Source organism: Peromyscus californicus, unplaced genomic scaffold, assembly GCF_007827085.1.
Source record: "Peromyscus californicus insignis strain IS unplaced genomic scaffold, ASM782708v3 Scaffold_6__1_contigs__length_162567912, whole genome shotgun sequence".
In the NCBI taxonomy this organism is placed as follows: domain Eukaryota; kingdom Metazoa; phylum Chordata; class Mammalia; order Rodentia; family Cricetidae; genus Peromyscus; species Peromyscus californicus.
The window spans coordinates 16,450,331-16,472,918 of NW_026294584.1; the positions used below are offsets into that span (position 1 = coordinate 16,450,331).

Sequence of the window (22,588 nt, forward strand, 5' to 3'; positions counted from 1 at the left end):
AAAGAAGAGCAGCTCAAGTCAACTTCACATGGCCAGCTAGAGACCCTACATAAAGGAGACCTAAAAGACCTGATTGAAAAGAGGAAGTGGAGGCACAAGGAAACACCTGCTTAGTGATTATTCCATGGAGAAGGATGTAAAACTTACAACTATAGAAGACTCTATGGTGAATAATAAAACTGTGACTGGGGAGTGTGTGTGTATTTATGTGTATGTGTCTACATGACTGGGAGTTCTCTTTACTAACATTAGAAGTTACCTGCAATGCTACCTAAGGTACATCCTTTCAAATTCACAGGTTCATCAAGAAATGCAATCTCTGGCAGGACAAAGAATGAAGGGAAAAAGGAGACCAGAGTAACGAAGTTGCAGTTTCCTTGGAGTCATTGTCTAAAGTAGAAAACGCTGCTGTGGGCCCCAGAAAGATAGCACATGGGATTGAGAGTCCCTACATAGAGTTCTCAAAACACAGGAATGGGCTTTAGAAATCTAATTCAGCTTCAGCCATAGACGGCATTTTTTAATTTTAAAAACAACAACAACAAAAGCCTGCTTCTAGAAAAGAGAGACTGCAAGAAAAAACTTTTCATAGTTTTCTCTCTAGATACAGATGAGAAAATCTCCCCTGAGAATTCCTGCAGATTTGGCCTAAATTTACACAATTTAAGGGGTTTCAAAAGCCAGCAACACAAATCTGGAAAGTCCCTGGGTCCTGGGAGAGCCCTGGGGCTCCTGAGAAGAGTCAAAAGAAAATCCCCATGGAGAAACACATTCTCAATCCCTGCTCCCCAGGGACCCCACTGATCACTAGCACACAAGCCTGAGCTCAAGGACCAGAATTACAAGCAATTAGAGAAAGATCATTTGGACTGAGAATCAGTAGCAAAAGAAACTGGATTAAACTCTCTCCTGACTCACAACTTCAGTTATTGAGAATTGTCAGATATGTTCATATCTGACAAATATATCTATCCAAAAATATAATGAAAGAAAAGGTCAAATCTGAAAGTTGACTAGGAAGCCATAAACTTGAACAGGGAAAACAGTATATTAGATGCAAATAGCTATCGAATGGAATGAAAAGTGGCTCTGAGGTGATTACCTAGCCTGGAATTCAGGGAGCAACAGATGAAAAATAGGAATGAATGAATACAGGCGTTGAAAATTTAGTGAGGTGGCATTGTACAACAGTTACAAAGGAGGAAAGAGAATTCTATAAGGGTTAAAACTGTGGCAGGTTTTCTACAGTTGATGGACATGAACTTCAGAAAACAGTGAAAGCTAAGAGCATACATCAAGCTCATGTAATAAATAAATACATAGGTAAAGCAACCATGAGACTTTTTTAAGGTAGCAAGGAAAGTCTGAAATATGAGGAGGAAAGGGATTTAATAAATTAGTAAGCATAGATAAAGTAATAACATAATAGCAACAGCAGCAATAATAGCATCTAATGTGCATCTTTTTAAGAAAGTAGAAAGTGAAAGCAGATATCAGACAATTATTTTCAAGACGAGACTCGTGCCGTTAGAATTAGTGTATTCTCGTTTCTTTTGAATTATTTGGCAGGCAAGTAAAGATTGCTCTAAACCTTAATTTACAGTCAGATTTCCCCAATTTACAGTCAAAGTTAAATGCGTCAAAGCTAAGGAATGGTGAAGTTTCTTCTGATACTTCTTTGATGGTAAAAGCCAGTCTTTCCCAGCCATTTGGTTGCTGTAGTTTGGGTGGTTCTGAGGCATTTGGTTACAGGTTTGGGGAGTACCTGAAGACCAATGGAAACTGTTGCCAGGCATAGAGCAGGACTCCAATGCCAAAACGTGCCCTATGGAAACCCCTTACTATCTCATCCAGAAGCACTATGGCGGGGGTGAGGGGCACTAACTAGGACACCTGAGAATGGAATTAAAGGCAGGAACAATCTTTCCAAGAGTTCTGACGAGATGGATATACCTGCAGAGTGTGCTCTCTGTTGCTGTTTACTGGATTAAAGAATCACTGCTATGACCTATTAGAATTACACCCAACTTCTCACAGAGACTCTCAAAGTCAAAAGGAACTGGACTGATGTCTTGTAGGCTCTAAGAGACAGTGGATGCCAGACCAGACTACTATAGCCAGCAAAACTTTCAATCACCAGAGAAAGAGAAAATTAGATATTTCATGACAAAGTCAAATTTAAACAATATCTATCCACAAATCCAGCCCTACAGAAGGTACTAGAAGAAAAACTCCAACCCAAGTAAGTTAACTACACCCAGGAAAACACAAGCAATAAATAATCTCACACCAGCAAAACCCGAGGAAGGGAAACACACACACTACAACCACCACCACCACCACCAACAACAACAACAAAATAACAGGAATTAACAATCATTGGTCATTAATATCTCTCAATATTAATGGACTCAACTCCCCAATTTAAAAGAGATGGACATTTCATATTCATCAAAGGAAAAACCCATCTAGATGATGTTTCAACTCTCTTGAGTAATTTTGGTTGGAAGTCAATTTTGTTAGATATTAGGATTTTGTTAGATATTGCTCTACCAGCTTGCTTCTTGGGTCCATTTGCTTGAAAAATCTTTTTCCAACACTTTGCTCTGAGGTCATGTTTGTCTTTGTCATTGAGGCGTGTTTCATGTATGTAGCAGAATGTTGGATCCTGTTTTTTTATGCCTTCTGTTAGCTTGTGTTTTTTTTTAAATTGGGGAACTGTAGTGATAAAAAAAATATGGTATTGGTATAAAAATAGACATGTTGATCAATGAAATTGAAACCTAGGTATAAATCTACACACCTCTGGACACTTGATTTTTTTATAAAGAATCTAGAAATATATAATGGAGAAAAAGAACCATCTTCAACACATGGTTCTAGTCTAAGTGAATGTTGGTATGTAGAAGAATACAAATAGAATGATATCTATCATCCTGCACAAAACTCAAGCCAAAGTGGATCAAAGACCTCAACATAAAACCTGATAGAAGAGAAAGTGGGGAACAGCCTTGAATGCATTGGCACAGGAGACATATTCCTGAACAGAACACCAATGGGGCAAGCACCAAGATCAACAATTAATAAATGGGCCCTCATGAAACTGAAAAACTTCTGTAAGGCAATGGATGCCATCACTAAGACAAAACGACAGCCTCCAGAATGGGAAAAGATTTTCACCAACTGCACATCAGACAGGGGACTGATATCCAAAATGTATAAAGAACTCAAGAAACTAGGCATCAAAAAACAACAAATAATATAAAAATGGGAGAAATGACTGGAATTGTGGGGTGGGCAGGGGGATGTGAGATAGGGTGGAAACCTAGTTCAATGGAAATTCCGTGGAATCCAAGACAGTAACCCTAGCAAAGACGCCTAGTAATAGGGGACATGGAGACTGAACCAGCCATCTTATGTAACCAGGCAAGGCCTCAAGTGGAGGAATTGGGACACCAACCCAGCCACAAAAACTTCGACCTACAGTTTGTCCTGCCTGCAGAGTGTTCTGGAACCAGAACTTAGCAGAATCATCATCAAGAGGACGGAGAAACTACATCCAGCAGCTGACAGGAGCAGATGCAGAGTCCTGCAGCTAAACAAACATTAGGTGGAGCTTGGGAAGTCCTTTAGGGGAGGGAGACAGAGGATCAGTAGATGCAGAGGGGTCAGAGACACCAGGAGAACATGGCCAACAGATTCAAGTGACCTGGACTAATGGGGGCTTGCAGAGGTCAGGGAGCCTGTAGGAGTCTGAGCTAGGTCCTCTGCATATGTTATGGCTGAGTAGCTTGATGTTCTTGTGGGACTCCTAACAGTGGGAGCGGGCTACCTCTGACTCTTTTGCCTACTTAATGGAACCCTTTGCCTCCTGCTAGGTTGCCTCATCCAGCCTTGATGTGATGGTTTGTGCCTGGTCTTATGGCAGCTTACTTTGCCATGTTTGGTTGATGTCCCTGGGAGGTCTGCTCTTTTCAGAGGGGAGGCAGCAGGATCTGAGGGAGAGGGGAGGTGGGAGGAGAGAGGGGAAAGTGTGGTCAGGATGTAGTATGTGAGAGAAGAAGAAAAAAATTAAATTTAAAAAATCCTAGAATCAAACCCAAATTGCATCATTTAATTGAACTAAACATTTTTTTTTTTTTTTAAGAATCATTGCTGCCTTTGGACATTCAGTCTCTTCCTGTTAATTCAACTTTACAGGCTCCAAGGATTTGTTATATTAAGGTTTCTTTACAATACTCCTGCATACTCTATTCAGACTTCTTTTCTAAATGTCCCCCTTGAGAGTTCTTTCACATGACAAGTCACAGCTTGTGAAGTCATACACAGGACAATCCGGTCACTGTGACCTTAAATAAACTTACAGAAAACTGAAAAAGCATGGTGCTGCCATGTAGTGATATATTGTGTACCCTAATAAACTTTCCTGGGGATGGGGGGACAGAGTCAGCCACTATATTAGATGTGGAGGCTAGACAGTGATGGCATACACCCTTAATCCTATCACTTGGGGGACAGAGATCTGGATCTCTGTGAGTTTAAGGCCACACTGGGAACAGAACCAGGAGTGGTAGCACACACCTTTAATCCCAGGAAGTCAGATGGCAGGGCAGAGAAAGGTATATAAGGCATGAGGAAACAGGATCTCACTGTCTCGAGGCTGAGGATTTCGTAGAGGTAAGAACATGGCTGGCTTGTTCTGTTTCTCTGATCTTTCAGCTTTCACCCCAATATCTGGCTCTGTTTTTTTTTTAATTTTTTATTAATAAGACTGTTTAGCAATTCGTGTTACACTACCATGATGTGAGAATGTAAGAAACAAGTGCTAAGGCTGCTTTCCTGAGAGGGAAGGCGCCCAGTTCAGGACTGGCCTTTGATCAGATGGATGATGGCAGGCCGTGACATAGAAAACTGGTTGTCGTCTTGCTGTTGGGGTCGCAGACCTTGGGAGGGTTTCACTGTTTGCTACTCCAGTGTTAACTGAAGGTGGAGTGAAGTTCTGGATATTAAGGAGGATTGGAACTTAACATTTGCAGTAGTAGAAGTACTGTCCTAAAGGGCACCTGCACACTTAGATACAGTTGGCACAGAAAAAAAGTATGGGAGCCAACAAAACTGCCTTCTTCTGCCTTTGAAATGAAAGGAGACAGGGTCAACTTCATCACACGCTGTGAGTAAGCCCAACAGAGCGTCTGTGGGCTGTTGATAGGCCGTGTTGCAGGCCTAAAGCTCGAAGGAATTCCAGCTCAGCAAGTACGCTCCCTTCCTGTCCAGCATCGAAGGTGTGCTTGCCGTTTGTATCAGCTGACTCTCATCTCTGAAGCTGTTCCCCGTCAGAATCTTGTCACTGTAGGAGCCACTTAGAGAGATTAGGTGAATGAGTGCTGAGCAGCATCCTTGAGTTTTCATCATCACTCAGAACTGCAGCTGTGGAATGTGAACAGTGGTCTAGACCGCCAGCTCCCCTCAGTCACGTCAGACGCCGGCAGTAGGGTCTGTACTGGCGCTCTCCCTTTTGTTCTTCCTTCTTGTCTCCCATGTTTAAAGCACAACAGAACTGTTTAGCCATTGATTTCGTTGGCTAAGGTCCAAGTCTTATGGTTTCTTAATGTCTTTCTATAAATTTTATTTTGTGCTGTTGTAAAAACCACTATTTTGAAAAATCACAAATCTCTAGTTAAAAGTTCATGTTAAGTCCACATTATTATTTACTATTTCAGGCAAAAAAAATATAAATTCGTGTAATGTTTGCCCTTTGGGGCTGAAGAAAGAGTTGGAGTGAGTTACTAAGTATTTTTAGCAAAATATATTTGATTTTCCAGGACATATGACTTTGAGTTTTAAGTGTTTTCTAAAGGTGGGCATATTCAGTGGTTGTATGTATTTGTTTTGAAACAGGATTTCACCTGGCCTGCCTGGAACTCACATAGAGACCAGGCTTGCCTCCAACCCACAGAGATCTACCTACCTCTGCCTCTCAACTACTGGGATTAAAAATGTGTACCCCCATACCCAGCTTGTTTTTAAAGTATAGCTCAGGCTGGCCTTGTGCTCCTGCCTCTGCCTCTTTGGTATAGCCTGCCCTCCATGGGATGTGTCACCACAACCAGCATAATTCTTAACCATAAAAAAATTATTAAGTTCTATGAAATATTTTTCATACCTATTGAAAGTTGTTTGCCAAATATCTTTGTGGCAAATGTGCTTTCTTTTCTTCTCTTTACAACCTCATTTGTAAAAAAGAGGAGATTCTGCTAATGAATTAAGAATACATTTAATACTTTATATGCCAGAAGATCTGCATAACTTGATATATTTTATAAATTACATAATCAATAAAATTGTAACATATACTGATGTCACTTCAGTCACAGATGTGTGGTTATAGTCAGGTTCTTTGGTATTTTTCATCTTATGAAAATTTACTGCAGTATCTTAAACATCTGAGGAAATAATGGCACTTTTTTTTTAAAGAGAAAAAGAGATGAGAGTAACCACTAGTACACAGAAGAGCATTTAAATATTTTATATCACAATAAAGCAGAGGGTAGAAGACGCTGAATTTTCAAATTCAATTTGAAAGAAGGTAGGAAAAGAAAAAGGCATAGGAAGATAAGATTCAATGCAAAATTACCCTGACAGCAGCAATTTTAAATTTACCAATACTTTAAAAAATATGAATGGATTAAACTCTTCTTAAAACAAAAAAATATGAATGGACTAAACTCTTCTTAAAACACAGGTATTGCTTGAGTGCATGAAATCTAAGCCTAGCTGTATAATATATATATAAAAAGTAGGCAGATCACAGAAGGTGTCAGAGATTACTAATCCGAAGGCACATGCAGTCATTAAATTAATGAGAGGAAAATGTAACTGTAGCTTAGAATGTCTTAATTAAATGTAGAAAAAAAATCATATGAGGCTGAAAGTCTTACTTTATGTGTGAGGTGTAACATTGCTAGAATGTTATACATTTAATAACCAGCCTTGTACAGCATAAAATAAAAAAATTAAGGGTTTGTAGGAAGATATGAAAAATATGCCATCATAATAGAAGATCAATAGCCACAGTCATAACACTCTGATAAGGTAAACAGATGGCTTCAGGTAAAACTTATTCCCCAAAGAATGATCTCCCACACAACCCAGAAGAGCCAGTGACCAAACCTGTGGTACTAAAAATGCATAGGGAAAACTGGGACACAGCCTACTCTTGAAATACAATAGAGAAAGTAATAAAATGTCCATGCCAGAATTTTACTTATGCATTTAACTTCGTGCATAAGTTTGATATCACAACCAAAATTTATTTCATAGACATTATTAAAAATACAGTCAACTTAGATGGGAAGAATGAGATTGTCTTAAATGTGTGTATTCCTTACATTTAGGTACAATTCATCATATCTAAATGTAATCAACAATCTTCTGCAAAAACAAAGGCACAATTGTCAGCACATAATTCTCCACAGCAGTAAGCCATACTCAAGTACTACATAGAGCTCTCGGAAGTGGGGGACTGCCAACTCACATGGCTCATCCATTTTATTCCTTAGATGAGATCATTAAGATCAGAAATCATGTGTGAAGCCAGTCATGGTAGTTCATGTCTCATGTAATGTAATCTCAGCACTTTGGGAAGCTGAAGCAGGAGGATGATCATGAGTTCAAGACCAGCATTGGCTGCATAAGTGAATGACAAACCAGCCTGGACTGCAAAATGAGATCCTATCTTAGAAAACCAGAAAGAGGAAGAAATGGTGTGCATTGCTCTATATTTTACACATTTACAGTCATGAATTTAGTGTTGGCTACTGGCATACCAAATATTGTTATCACCAGTTTATGTATACAAAATATAGTAACATAGGGTTTGGGGTAATTGACAGCATTCTTTCTTCTTTTAATAAATGTTATTTATTTGATTTGTACGAAATTGTGTCAGGCCCCAAACTCAGATCTGATTCCAATGTGGCTTGATTGCTATATTTTATCAAAGTGATATAAAATTGATGCGAATGGAATGTTTGCTGTGGTAACATGTAAACAGTACTTTCAATAAAATTGTGTCTTGATTGCGAAGTCTGTCTATTTCAGACTTGACTTTTAGAAATATTAATGGCAACTTTGTAAGCATGAGAAGGTCTTGAGACAGGAAGATACAGGTTGGTGACTTGGACTGTCTGTAAGGGGGAGAAGAAGGGCTTTAAGAATGCCTCCTTTTATCTAGAAAAAATCATCCTGAGTGAGGTAACCCAGACTCAGAAAGACAAACATGGTATGTACTCACTCATAGCAGGATACTAGACATGAAACAAGGATGACTTGTCTGCTACTCACATCACCAGGGAGGCTACCCGGAAAACAGGACCCCAAGAAAGACACAGGGATCGCCCAATGACAGAGAAATGGAATGAGATCTGCATGAACAGCCTGGACATGAGTGGGGGTAATGAAAGGCGAGGGTCGAGGGAAAGAGAGCTTGGGGGAGCGGGAGATCCCAGCTGGATCAACAACAGAGAGGGAGAACAAGGAATAGGAGACCATGGTAAATGAAGACCACATGAGAACAGGAAGAAGCAAAGTGCTAGAGAGGCCCACAGAAATCCACAAAGATACCCACACAACAGACTGCTGGCAATGGTCGAGAGACAGCCCGAACTGACCTACTCTGGTGATGGGATGGCCAAACACCCTAATTGTTGTGCTAGAAACCTCATCCAACTACTGAGGGATCTGGATGCAGAGATCCATGACTAGGCCCTGGGTGGATCTCTGGGAGTCCAATTAACGAGAATGAGGAGGGTTTATATGAGCGAGAATTGTTGAGACCAAGGTTGGATAAAGCACAGGGACAAATAGCCAAATGAATGGAAACATATGAACTATGAACCAATGGCTGAGGGGTCCACACTGGATCAGGCCCTCCGAATGGGTGAGACAGTTGATTGGCTTGATCTGTTTGGGAGGCATCCAGGCAGTGGGACCAGATCTTGTGCTCATTGCATGAGTTGGCTGTTTGAAACCTGGGGCCTATGCAGGATTGTTTGGCTCGGCCTGGGAGGAGGGGACTAGACCTACCTGGACTGAGTCTACCAGGTTGACCTCAGTCTGTGGGGAAGGCTTTGCCCTGGAGGAGATGGGAATGGGGGGGGGGGGGGCGTTGGGGGGAAGGTGAGGGGGACGGGAGGGGGGGAGAACAAGGGAATCCGTGACCGATATGTAGAACTGAATTGTATTGCAAAATAAATTAAAAAAAAAAAAAAAAAAAAAAAAAAGAATGCCTCCTTTTCTTACGGGCAAATGTCTCTCAGCCAAAGACACTTAAAACCAGTCCAAGGATCTATCTGTAAATGAAAGAAACAAAGAGACAAACGAACAGCCATTGCAGCAGCAGATCCATTCCTGAAACCTCCGGATAGGAAGGTTTAGCGAGGTCGCATAGAGCTGTCATGTCCTGCTGTTTGCTCTCCGACATCTATCACCCCCTGTCCCCTTCCACAGCCCCCTCCTAGCAGCTTCGCCTTCTGACCACAGAGATACTTCAGAGCCATGCTAGTGCTTAGGGAAGGGCATCTCTCTGCTAATGGCATGCTTGGCACCTTCAAGACTTTGAAAAATATTCCGAAAGCAACTTGGCCCTGAGCCTCGCCTGGCTGCCTCTGAAAGTCAGTGCAGTTAGAAACACAGGGATCCGTGGCTAAAAGCCTTTGGAGAACATGGATTGCTTCACTGAGCATTCCACCACCATTTCCTACCTACTCTCCACACTGTCAAATGGGGGTGGTTTCCTTGTTGGGCTGTAAATACGAGAATGGGAAAGTGCCTGACATATGTTCTCCTCTCTGTAAGGGGGTATCATCAGTGTTATGTTAATTATCCATGTCTGATTGCTCTGACCAGCAGAATAGTTTCCATGGAAAGCAAAGCTGGGCTGACTGAGCATGGCTGCCACCCGTTGGAAGGCTTATACCACATCAAAGGCTGTGCTTCTATCCTTTTCTCCAATAATCTTGAGACACATATCCTCTGTCTACTGTTGTTTTAAAGGTCATCTTGAATTGATTCTGCCCCATATCATTTAGGCATATCTGTTTGTTAACCTGGAGGCTCGTATCAGAGAGTGGCTGGCATTTGGCAGGACACTCGCTTCAGTAATTCTATAGTTCAGGCAAGAAAATATGAATTCTTCGAGGAAAAGTCATTTTAGTAACTAGAGAATTTAATAGCAGCTCTATTTTAATTCTCCTAGTTATTTGGTATTAATTTCCTATAAATGCATCCATATGTGCATGCTGTACAAAGATTCTCTGAGTAAGTGCTGGCAGCGACTTGATAAACTGCCTTCTCTAATTTTCTACTCCTGGACTCACTTTTATCCATTCTGAAATAATCAGTACTTTGCTTACAGTCAAAATATTCTCAGTCAACAATACTTAGGCTATACAGAGAAAAAGGTCAGTTTAATGTAACAGATACTGGAAGGACCCATATGCAGTTGGTGTGTTTATTTCAGCAGGTAATTGAAGTTGTTTTTCTGGCCAGGAGTCACCTCAAGTACATAAAACATGGCATAAGCCTGAGGTCCTGTTTAGTGGGTTTCTTCTTTGGTCTGACTTCTCTGTTTCTACCTGTGTTTTTAGGCTCAGCTATGTAAACCATGCCGAAGATCTGGCTTCCAAGCTTCTACAGTGTTCCCCAAAGAACAGGCTGTCTGCACAGGCCGCCTTGAGCCACGAGTATTTCAGCGATCTCCCCCCGCGGCTATGGGAGCTGACTGATAGTGAGTAGGACACATCTGTAGCGTCCAATCAAAGCACTTTGTCATCAATATGTAGCATGCATATAGACAGATGGGCGCTTTCATGTGTGCATAAACATAAGGTTATGTATGTGTGTGTGTTATGAGTGTGTGTATGTGTGTGTGTGTGTGTGTGTGTGTGTGTGTGTGTGTGTGTGTGTGAGAGAGAGAGAGAGAGAGAGAGAGAGAGAGAGAGAGAGAGAGAGAGAGAGAGAGAGATCCTGTGTATATATATTTATTGGAGTCCTGCCATTCAATTGCTAGCTTACCAGACACAGAAAGAAAATGGATTCATTTTTTGCTATCTCTACTCTGCAGTCTGCAGCTGCACGTCTTTGTATTTGATTATGTGTGTGTCCAAAAAATGATCTGAGCAGTCATAAAGGCAAAGGAAAATATGATTTACATATTTAGTGCTTTCTGCATACAGTGCTATTTTAACTGGCTACAGTACACAGAGGAAAAATGATTCATTTCTGTTTGATTTTCAGAGGCCATCTTGGTTGTGACAATAGCCTTAAAGAGCACGGTTAGGCAGTGAGCTGGAGAACAGAGCTGGCAATCGGCTAATGCACTGAGCTGACATGTAAGAACTGAAGACATGCAATTCATTTTAACGACACATGCTCGTTGTATTTGTACAGACAGCTCTTCTCTAGATCTTTTTAAAACAAAACCATTCCTGGGTGGGTTTTGTTTTGTTTTTACAGAACTGCTCATATTTGCACAGGCTTCTTCAATTACATTTAAAGTATTTGGGGAAGGATTTATGGCTGGGTGGATCTCAGCTTTCTTCCCAAGTGTGAAACAGAATGCTTGTGAAATTTTGAAAAACACTGTGGCAGCAGTAGGAATATTTTTATTCAGTGGTGATATGTTCTTTCCAAAGACCCATTAGAGATATTTCTTAACATATTTTCCTGATTGCCTTAAAAATAGCATACTGCATAGATGCATAAATATTTATAATGCACTTATTAATTCTTGTACATACATCACTTAGAGTAGACATGAAGTTACTTCCTTTGTCTCTAGGAGTTTTTGATTATCCCTGCAGTATTGGATTCTCTATAGCAAGAGTCACAGTCACCCTTTATTTTGGAACTAAATCCAACTCCCTTGAGCCTTCTTAACCTACATTTTATACATATATATATATACATATGTAAAATATGTATATATACTATCTATGTGGGTAGATAGGTAGATATCACTTATTTCTATCCATTTTCTTGTTGCCCTAAGGTAACTATAGATGTTATTGATCTGACACTTTCCTTATGCTTACAGGTCTTCGTTAATATCTCAATTATTCCAAGTCTATATTTCCTTTATCATCCATCTTACTTCCTTTCTGAAGATCGACCACCTATTATAGCAGTGATTCCAAACTTTAAAAGAAATTAAAACCTGTGAAAAAACAAAACAAAACAATGAATGGATCATGCATACCCCTATACTGGAAAAAACAAAAAGTACAAAGGGGGTATTAGTCTATGGCTCCCTGAACTTCTCACCTGGGGTTTGTTCTCCCATGCAGTCTAACTTGCACCTTGATCTCACCCCTCCTTGGCAACATCTCAATCCCAGTCGACTTGATGACTGAGTTTAAGCCAGATTTTGAGGGTCTATGAATTCTGAATTCTGTAGTAGTACTTTCCTGTTAATATGGACTTATTACCCACTTGCCACTTAGTTTATCAGCCAGTGGTTAAATCCAGTTTCTGTTAGGGAGTAAATGCCTACACATTATCACTGAGCAACAGACTGCCAACCGAGACAGCCTTGTCTCCGTCATTAACAAGTACAATGTATGCAGAACACCAGAGGGGAATTAAAACCACAAAAAATACCTCAGGGTGGTATTTTTAATATGAGAATTTAATTTGTAATTTCACAGATTAAGAATTTTGGCTGCATTAATCCCTTTATCAGCTCACAGCAGGCTATTTGCAGAAGCATAACCATAAGGCGATATTCATTGGCAGAAACACGTCTCTGCATAACGTTAAACATCAGGAGCAGTGAAACCTTTTGAAGGGGGGAGAATAAAGATGAAAAATCATTATATTTTTAAAGCGAGATTCTACTAAATGCCTCCGGTAACAATTTTGAGTTACAGAAATGCTATTTCTGTGTCTAGAAGATAATCATTATGAAGGATAAATCCATTCGCAAGAAAGGACAATCCCAGTATTAAATACTATAGTCATTTCCATTTAGAACAACGTGGCTGCCCTTGTAAACATGTTTGCAAAACAAAGAATCCCCAGACTTCTGTGACTTTGGGAATTAGGCTGTGTGACTCTTGTCTGAGTTAGCATTCGGCTGACTGTACTCAGAAATTCTCAAGATTCTTCAAATTGAACTCCAGATTAGTGCAGATTTTTGTAAAATTCACTGTCTGGCAAAAGGCAGAATGTGTGGCAGCAACAGAACCCTCATGCCTTCCCTTTCAAGGGAATTCCAAGGAAGTACTGAGCACCAACAGAAGGATGTGTCCACAAGTGGTGGTGCTGGCCCACCACTGCCAGGCAGCACCTCGATGCCCTGCTCAACTCCCATTGTCAGGAGGAAATAGCTTAGGGTGGGAGGCTGAGACGATAGATATTTATTCTCATAGTTCCAGGGATGACAATTGAAGATGCAGGTGCTGGCTGATTCTGATCCTGGTAAAGGCTGTCCTCACGACTGGCAGAGGCCCACGCTGCTTGGTCATCACAGAGCAGAGAAAACATTTCTCTGTTCTTCTTCTTATAAAGCTACTAATCCCTTCATGAGGACCACCCACTTCCTGAGCTCACCTAAGCCTCATCACTCCCAAAGGTCCCATTCCCTGACACCAACACAGTGAGGCTGGGGCACTAACATCAGCTTGGAATGGGACACAATTCATGCCACAAAGCTCTTAGTCTGTGAAGGCTCATAGCACTTTTTAGAGGAATGCCCACAGAATAGATAGATAGATAGATAGATAGATAGATAGATAGATAGATAGATAGATAGATACTTGAGGCAGAAAGTGAAGTCAAGTTAAAAGGGGAATATTGGTCTCCAGCCTTGACGTGCTCGTGCTTTGATTAATCAGACCCCATGGGTGTACAGTCTACATGGGTGTGGAAATCAATGAAATCAGTGGAGCTGGTTGGGCCTCATAGGGAAATAACCACCAGAGAGCAGATAATATGGCTTATAAGGCTGATCTGGATTCACCAGGTAGGAAGTGTCTAAGTGACCATGTGCTGTGGTTGGCCAAGCCCTGATGGTGGTGTGAGAAAACTCAGCTGACTTCTCAAATAGTCACTGAAGTACATTCGAACATTTATTGTAGTTATGTAATAAGAAAATGCAGAGGTGAAGTATCTGTGTCACCAAAGTAGGAAACAGAATAAACACATCAAGCAAAAGTAATTGTACGATTACCTAGGGATCTGTCTGGCAGTTAAAGCTGACCGAGGATGGTGACAGTGTCATTTCCCTCATATTCCCAAACCCCAACAGCCTTGCTCTACTTCTTCACAGAGATTTAATTGCAGGAAATAAATAGAGGGTTGATTTAGAAGAAATTCATTACTTTCCCCAAGCACACCATGGGGCATTCTCCTGTGTATACTATCAAGTTACATAAATAATTGAAGCTGAACTATCCTTGTCAAAGTAAATGAACAAAATATACTTCACAGCACAGAGTCCTTGATTTTATTACATTCATTTGCTAATTTATAAAACTCAAATCTCCTAAAAGAAGGCCAGCAAATTGGTCCAGTGTGGTGATCTCAGAGCTGGGAACCAGACCCCCAGACTGTAAGCTCAGCTCCACAGGTCCTGGCCAGGCAACTGTGGACCTTTGCCTTCATCCCTCTGTGCTTCCAACTTCTGATTCGGAGAGCAAACTGAGGACAGCATGGTAGTCCTGAAGGACCTTTTCAGATCTAATATTTGTAGCTTTACCCTCATGGCCCTCTATAGCACCTTTACAACGTAACATAATATGCTATTATGTAGTATCATTGCCATCCTCTTATGAATGTAGAAAGCACACCAATTTTTTATTTTATTAATTAATAAATGTATTTATTTTGAGACAAGGTTTCACTATATAGACTGACCTTGAACTCATAGAGCTCCCTGCCTGCCTCAGCCCTCCTAGTGCTGGGATGAAGCTCTTGCATCGCCGTGCTGGCTGGCCAGTACACCCATTTTAAACAGCTTTGCTGCTTCCTTTTCCTGTTGTGTCTTGAATGTTTCCCACCTAGGCAGCCATAACTCTTGCTGTCTTTGGGGGTTTTCCTGGCTGTCACCTTGACCTGTCAGCGGAATTGAACATGGTTGTCTGCCATCTCTTCCTGCTAACACTTCCTTCACTTGGTTTCCTGGACAAGATTCCTTCAGGGTTTACTTTCACCTCCTAGAACTTCCCTTTGCAAACTCTTCTCTCCTGCCAGGCCGGCGTGAAGGCACACGGTCAGTGTTCCGGTGCATCCTCCCCGGACCTTCCTGTCTGGCTCACTTCCCAGAGCTGGGTAATTCCATCCAGTCTCGAGATTTCAATATCATCCAAACACAGCTCCTAAGGTCCCGTGCCTCGTCCCAGCACCCCTGAGTCTCATATTCAGTCATAGACGCTGAAAATTTAGAATTAATAGACTCAGACTCATAACCTTTCATCCCGACTTGCTCCTTCTGAACTGCCCTTGAGAATAAATGGCGGCACCGTCTTTCTGGGTGATCTTTGTGTCCTCTGCTTTTGTCTCACACTTCCACAGAGTCACTCAGTCCTCTGCTCACTTGTCACTCTCCCCCAGTGTTCACGACGGCAGTCTAGCTGGTTTGGCCCCTTCTTTTGCCTTCCTAGAGTCAGCTCTGGCTTTTCCTCTTCACGTATTTTTGAGGTGGCTTTCCTCAGGTTTACCTGCCCTCTCCTGCACGTGGCTGATCAAACAGTCCTTCTCTACCTGGGACGGCTCTGACCTTCTCCCTCCAACCTCCAGTTTTCCTTCTCTACTTCTTCGTAACTTTTACCGTTAATATTAGATTGATTTGGTTGTTTATTTTGTCTCCCCCAGTCAGAAGGTCCCAAGGCAAGCATTTCCTTCTACTCTGATGTGCGTGATGCAGGATTCTGCAATTCCCAGGAAAAGTGAGAGTAAAAAACTACTCCTGTCATGAGTGACTTGTCTCGTGCAAGTGTGTGTGTGTGTGTGTGTGTGTGTGTGTGTGTGTGTGTGTGTGTACACGTGTGTATGCCGCATGGAATATATATAGCTGTGTGTGCGCATTTGACCACTGGCATTTCAAACGCCAACACATACCACAGTGTTCCACATGCTGGACATGCAGACTGCTTTGCAATCTCCATTTTCTTTTTAAATAAAATGTTGTCAACATGTGTATAGCGATGTAAGCAGAACTTTTTCGTTCTCTCTCCAGTGTCTTCTATTTTTACCGTCCCAAATGTGAGATTGCAACCTGAAGCTGGAGAGAGTATGAGGGCCTTTGGAAAAAACAGTAGTTATGGCAAAAGTCTGTCGAACACCAAGCACTGACTGGCCTGGCATTCTCGGGAGAGCACAGGTAAGGGGCCCTGCTTAACTGGGAAGCAATGTTCATAATAGACGTGGAGTAGACCTACTCACTGAAACATTTCAGCCTCATTTCCCCGAAAACTGTCTTGAGTCACATGGGCTATTCTGGCATTTATCAAACATTCTGCTGCGGTAGAGGACAATCAGGAATTTCAGTGTTTTCCGGCACCTCCTAGGCTCTAAGCAAAGTTCCGCTGCATCATGTAGTTAGTGATGCAGTCACATGCAAACCACTGAGTCTTGGGCATCTGTCTTAACTGCTCTTGAATTCATCATTGAAGTTAGGAATGCTCCACTTTGAGCTGCACCTAAACCACAGACCTGTTTTTTTGTTTGGTTGGTTGGTTTTTTGTTGGTGGTGTTGTTGCTGTTTTGGGGGCAATATTTGTTTTTTAATTATTTGCTGTCATTTTAAATTAGGATATTTCACATAAAAGTCTAGATTTCTAGCTTCTCATGAATTATTGGCAACTCCTACAATTCTCCACTTCTGTCCCATCAGAAGATTTTATGTGTGATAAGAGAGAATGCCCAGTCCCCATTTTAAGATAAGCTGGCCATTGGGCCCTCCGGGTTTCTGACTCCTCTCTGGCTCTGGCAGACTTGTCATGGTAAAGTCTTGGGTTTTACAGTTTAGCTCTTCGACCTCTACTGTTTTGCAGGTAGGAACTGTAAACAACCTTGGTGATGTCCAGGCATGTCATTCTATCAAGTCATCGCACATGCCCAGTGACAAGTGTAAGACAGCAATGTCTGAAGGCTGTGTCTTTCTCGGTTACCCGAAAGCAATGTCTGGATTTCTGTGACATCTCACCCTGTTTGTTTGTTTGTTTGTTTGTTTGTTATTTCAAGTAAAGGTTTCTGTGTAGCACTAGCTGTCCTGGAACTCCCTCTGTAGACCAGGCTGGCCTCAAACTCAGAGATCCACCTTCCTCTGCCTCCTGAGTGTTGGGATTAAAGGTGTGCATCACCACCGCCCACATCTGGCTCCTAAGCAAATGGAGAATGAACTTCCCTTGTGAGGAAGCCTTTTTTGTGCTGGTTTCTATAAAGCATGTTCATTTCTTCTCTGTGTTCCATAACTGTCGAGTGGAGTGAGCTGAATGATGTGTACAATAAGAACTGTTCATGTGTGTGTCTGTGGGGGGTGGAAAGAGGAGTATCAGCCGGAGATTTATATCAAGTGCCTCCCTCAATCTCTGTCCACCTTATTTTTTAAGACAGGGTCTTTCACTGAACCTGGAACTCTCTGATTCAGATAGACCAGCTGTCCAGCAAACCTCAGAGATCCTCCTGTCTCTGCCTCCCTAGCATTAAGATTACAAGTATGCCATGCTTGGTTTTTTGTTTTTTGTTTTTGTTTTTCATGTGTTCTGGGGAATGGCCTGGATTTCTCCTTTTTGGAAATTTGGTAAGAAACTAAGTGGGCAGATGGCAAAGACTGCAAATTCAAATGTACACCCAGCCCTGGGAAAAACCTGTCAGCGATTTCAGAACTCAGCTTTTCATGCTCTCAGCATGGAGTTTCATTTTGCTGGCCTAGAACACAGTAGAGATTTATGTTGATTTGGAAGGGGTAAAAAAATAGATTCCTAGTTAAAATACAGCTTGTAAAGGCTGATCAGGAGCTACTGCTCTTAAATCTGCATCTCCACAGGAGAGTACAGCTCTCCCTTTGGGCCACTGGGTGGGTGGTTACCTAAAGGGAACTTGACCTCAGTGGCATCCGGGACCCACTCCCAGTAGCAACTGGTCAGATAGACTGGGGCTATGATTCTGACCAGTTTCTGACCAGGAGCCTCGTGTTTCTGAGAATGGTTTGATTCGTTCATGAAAGTTGTATGTAGCATGCACATTTAAAAGCATTTAGCTCCCAAGTTACAAACTCCTTAGCTGATTTGGTGGAATGAGAACAGGAAGTGGGCTGTTTCCTTGATTCACACACACAAGCAAACCTGAGTTTCCATCACAGGACCGTGTGTGTCCTTTGTTCTTGGCTCTTCTGAATGCTCCGATCTACACAGTCAAAGCTGCAATGATTTGTTTAAGATCAGCTTATTCTTGTACAATCAAGAGCTGACTGGGCAGAGCATTGCCCAGAAAGATTAAAACTTGCTAGTTGCAAAGAGGTTTACAAAGGTGCTTGAGACTGCAGCCTGCAGTGCTCATAAGGCTTGCAGTGTGCTTCCTTATACTGGATCCAGAGTCAGAGCTTCAGTGGATGATTCTCTCTAGAAGTGTTTGATAACAATACAAATGTTTTCCCTGTGCGTGTTGTCCTTATCACGTCGACTTTGAAGGCTTCAGTATTACTGTTACTCCAGCTATCACATCTGAGTCAGTAGGCCACTAAAGAAAGATCTCAATTCTTTTCAGAAAAGCTGCAGGAAAGCTGGATTCTAACATGTTTCTGTCAACAGAAAAAGAAATCATCTTAGTTTCTTACTTTTGAAAGTTAAACTACCAAATATTCCCATGTTAGAGATCAAATAACATAGCCTGTTTATTGGTCCCTACAGCACATGGCATGGCGTTTTTTCTGACCAGTAAATGAATTTCAAACTAGAGACATTATGAAGCTAAAAGCCACGTTAGTAAATGATTCTCAGAAAAAAAAAGATAGAATCCTCTAGTCTTTGGTTTTCTGATTTTTTATTTGTTTGTCACCTGTTCAGAGCAGTCTGTGGCATTATTAAATTTCACTGTAATATCTCAGTTTTTATAATACCCATAGTGATTGGGAAGGAGAAGGAGGGGACGAGCCTAGGGGCTGAGGGAGCCTGAGTCCAGGCTAGAGTTTTAGCCCCTCCCTCTGGTGATGAGCAGGGCTCTCAGTGTGGAACTTGCATTGTGCCGTGCTGTTTTTGAAATGAAAGGGCCTGGGCAGGCAGGAATGCTTCAAGTCCTAATATTTCTCCTATACCTCAATGCCACATTATTTCTTCCCTTGCAAACTAAGGTCACTTCAATTATTTAGTTAATAATGTTGGATTTACATAAATTGGCCTTAGTGGGAAAGCTAATGAGATGCATTTTGCTTTGCAGAAGAAAGCAATTTGGGTTTTAGAGTCTTGTAGCAAAATTAAATGAAAAGAAAATTGCAAGTGCCTGGGTTAAGAATAGGGATATCTGCCAGTGTTGATGGAAGCCCTGAGTTCCCTACACTTTTTTATTCTCTAGAGAAATCCCCCAGCTGGTTCATAGCTTGTTCCCACTCACTTGGTCACCATCGAAGAGTTGAGTAAAATCTAAGGGAGTCCCAAATGCACATAGAAAATGTTCCTTTAGGAGAATACCAGGGACAGTATTGAATACTCACATCCATTAGTAACACTTATATTTGCATAAGGTGATACTGACCATAAGCCTGTGCTGAGCTTCATTTTTCAGTCATTCAAAATTGGCATAGAAAGTGTGTGTCACTGTCTACTTTTACAAAATATAGAGATAAGAGATTCCTTTTCAGTGAATCAGTTGGTCTTTATACTTCATTAAACTCATTGTAAACTTAAAATAGCTTGTCTAGTGTGTGAAGTAATACTGTTTGGTCCAATTGCAAGTGGTTAACTCTGCAAACTTTGGTGATCTTCTGTTTCCGCATGTTATCATTCTGAGTCCACATTATTTAAGGATTACATGGCAATGAAGCCGTGGTTACTCTCGATATGCTTACCGCAGTCAGTAAACAGTTAGTTCCTAACAGTGATCTGGTAGGTAAAGAGATTAGCGTTAATTGCTTGAGGAACTTTCATTGAATAGGATCAAGGGTTTTGTTTTATTTGGTATTTTGCTTATTAGCCATATTCTCTTCATGACCCAGTGTGCTGATGCCACACCCTCTGAAAGTAGGCACCTCACATTCTGGGATACCAAACGCTTGCAGACTTCTCAACACAATTTCTGGGGCCCGTGAATCTGTATTTTAACAAACTCCAGGGGTCATTAATTGATAAATGAGAGAGGGAGAATCAGCCTTCCCCTGGGATGAGCTCCCTGGTTGGTTACAAAATACCTAGTGATCACCCCTAAACACAGATATGTAGGAGCAAAACTAAATGGACTCAGTAGGTTGTATTTATATATTTATTAGGGTGGGATGTGTGTGTATGTAACAATAATAATTAAAGAGGTCATAAATTGGCAGAGCAGGGTACTGGATGGATTGGAAAGAGGAAAAGGAGAGATAAAATGACATAAGAACAATATTCATACATGAAATTATTAAAAAATTTAAGAACTTGAGGGGACCATGGATAGTGAAATCTTCACCAGCTATTCAGGGATTATATATTTATATGGTAAAATAACCAATTACTTGAGTCAGGACAGAGTAAAGATAAACTAGGAAAATAGCATTCCATCACATGACCAAAAATAACTTAATTATCCTTCTCTTCATCCCTCCCTTTCTCCTTTCCTCCTTTTCATAAGAAAGAATGGTGTCATGGTATATAATACAGTAGCTGTGTGCCCATTTAAAATTATCTTTAATTAATTTCAATTGGTCTTAAATGTCTCTTCCTTGGTAGAATTTCGAGTGCTCTATAGTTGAAGCGTGTGGTCATCATGTCTCATGAGACTGGGCAGACACAGAGCTCTCCAGCATGATGCCCCCCCCCCGCCCCCAGACACTAGTGAGGGGTTGCACTTCTCCCATTCACCTCCTTAATGAGAAATCAGGAAATGTGAGCTGGAGTTGGTGCAGTAGAGTGGGTTTCATGCTGGATTAAAATAACTTGAAAAGAAGACTGTGTTCAAGAGAGGGAGGGCCCATGCCAAAGCAAGAGCCAGAGAGTCACAGCCAGGTGACTGAGAGTGATACGAAAGCCTGGTGTCCACGGGAACAAAGATGAAGAGACGCTAGCAAGGGCATCCCTCCACAGTGGCTTCCTCGGTTAGCGGTGGTGTGCAAGAGGAAGGACAGATTGACAGTCTGTATAACTGCACAGACAAGCTTCACAAAGACTGGCCTGTCGGACAGAAGCCAGCAGTAGCCTTAGTCTATCTGCCATATTGACTCTGGAAACCGCTCTAGGTTATGGAGCCACCCATGGCTCTCCTCCGTGCTGTGACATTGTCATGGCTCACTTTTTTGGTGTGTGTCAACTCACACTGTCTTCATCTTCCCTTCGCTTTGTGGCTTCTGCTGCCTGGCTTCTGGTTGCTTGTGGATCCACCTTCCTCTCCCTTCCCGTTGTCCTACTTCTGGAGGACTCTGCTGCTGGACTCTTATTGCCTTGGGTTCTAAAACCCTCCTAGAGAGCAGCTCTGATTTTTATACTTTATAGCCATCATCAAGAAGTAGAGAGTAAAACTATTGGGTCAACCACCCCTTTATGAGCTACAGCCTGATTCCAGGCCACTTCGAGGTCAGGACTGAGCCTGGTTCAGTCCCCTTAGCTGTCAATCAGGTGGCTACCCACTTCATAAGGACCCTTCAAAATGCAGCTCTGATTTTGTCTGTCTCAAAAGCTTCTATGAAGCAAGCTATGTCCCTAGAGTGTGCGTTACCCTGGCTGTGTTAGACAGGGTTAAAATACCGTGCGATATTTCAGATCCTCACTGTGAGATATGTGGGGCTGATGGCTTAAGGTTTTGTTTTTGTTGTTGTTAAGTCCTGTTGCACTTTCTCAACTACGGTTGCAGAGGGAGAGAATGGCTATTGGGATGTATCACCGTCTCTATCCGAGTGGTAACTCTAGGTCTCTTTCAGGAGAAGGAGGAGCGCGTCTCTCTTCTCGTTGCCAGGACTGTTATTCTCTGCATGATCCAACAAATGCTTCTTCTCAAGCAACTGCAGTTTCATTGTTTCTTTTGTCTTGGGTAGTTGTTGATAACAGCTGTGGAAATAGCGGGAACAGAGGAAGGAGCACAGGCTGTATCTCAGGAGAGCCCTGGTTGTTGTCATTGTTCCCGCTGGACTGGAAAACCGAGACAACTCTACATCTGTTCTGTAAAGTTGTGTCATGCCTGATGCATGCTATAAGCACCTAACTGAGAAGATGCTGCAGCCTTGCTCAGTTTCCCACCCACCCACCTCCACGCCCCTTACTGTAATGGGGTGACCACGTGAATTCCAGCACAGCGGGACCACAGTCTGACAAATGTGTAGACCACAGCCACTGTGGCAGTGTCAGAAGGTTGGACAGCCCTGCAGACTTGCCTCTTTCCCATGCTGAGGAGTCCTTTTCCTAAAGGG

At 41.9% G+C, this 22,588-nt stretch overlaps 1 protein-coding gene across 6 annotated transcripts in view; it reads left to right on the plus strand.

The window, feature by feature from the left end:
* Window positions 1–22,588, plus strand: part of Cdk14 (cyclin dependent kinase 14) — a 587,756-nt gene that overhangs the window by 487,121 nt on the left and 78,047 nt on the right. For all 6 annotated transcript variants that reach the window (XM_052720087.1, XM_052720086.1, XM_052720089.1 and 3 more), the window contains 2 exons: window positions 10,647–10,786; window positions 16,235–16,378. In XM_052720087.1, coding sequence (XP_052576047.1) covers window positions 10,647–10,786; window positions 16,235–16,350 — 256 coding nt within the window. In that variant the 3' untranslated portion in view covers window positions 16,351–16,378. The remainder of the gene's footprint in view (window positions 1–10,646; window positions 10,787–16,234; window positions 16,379–22,588) is intronic.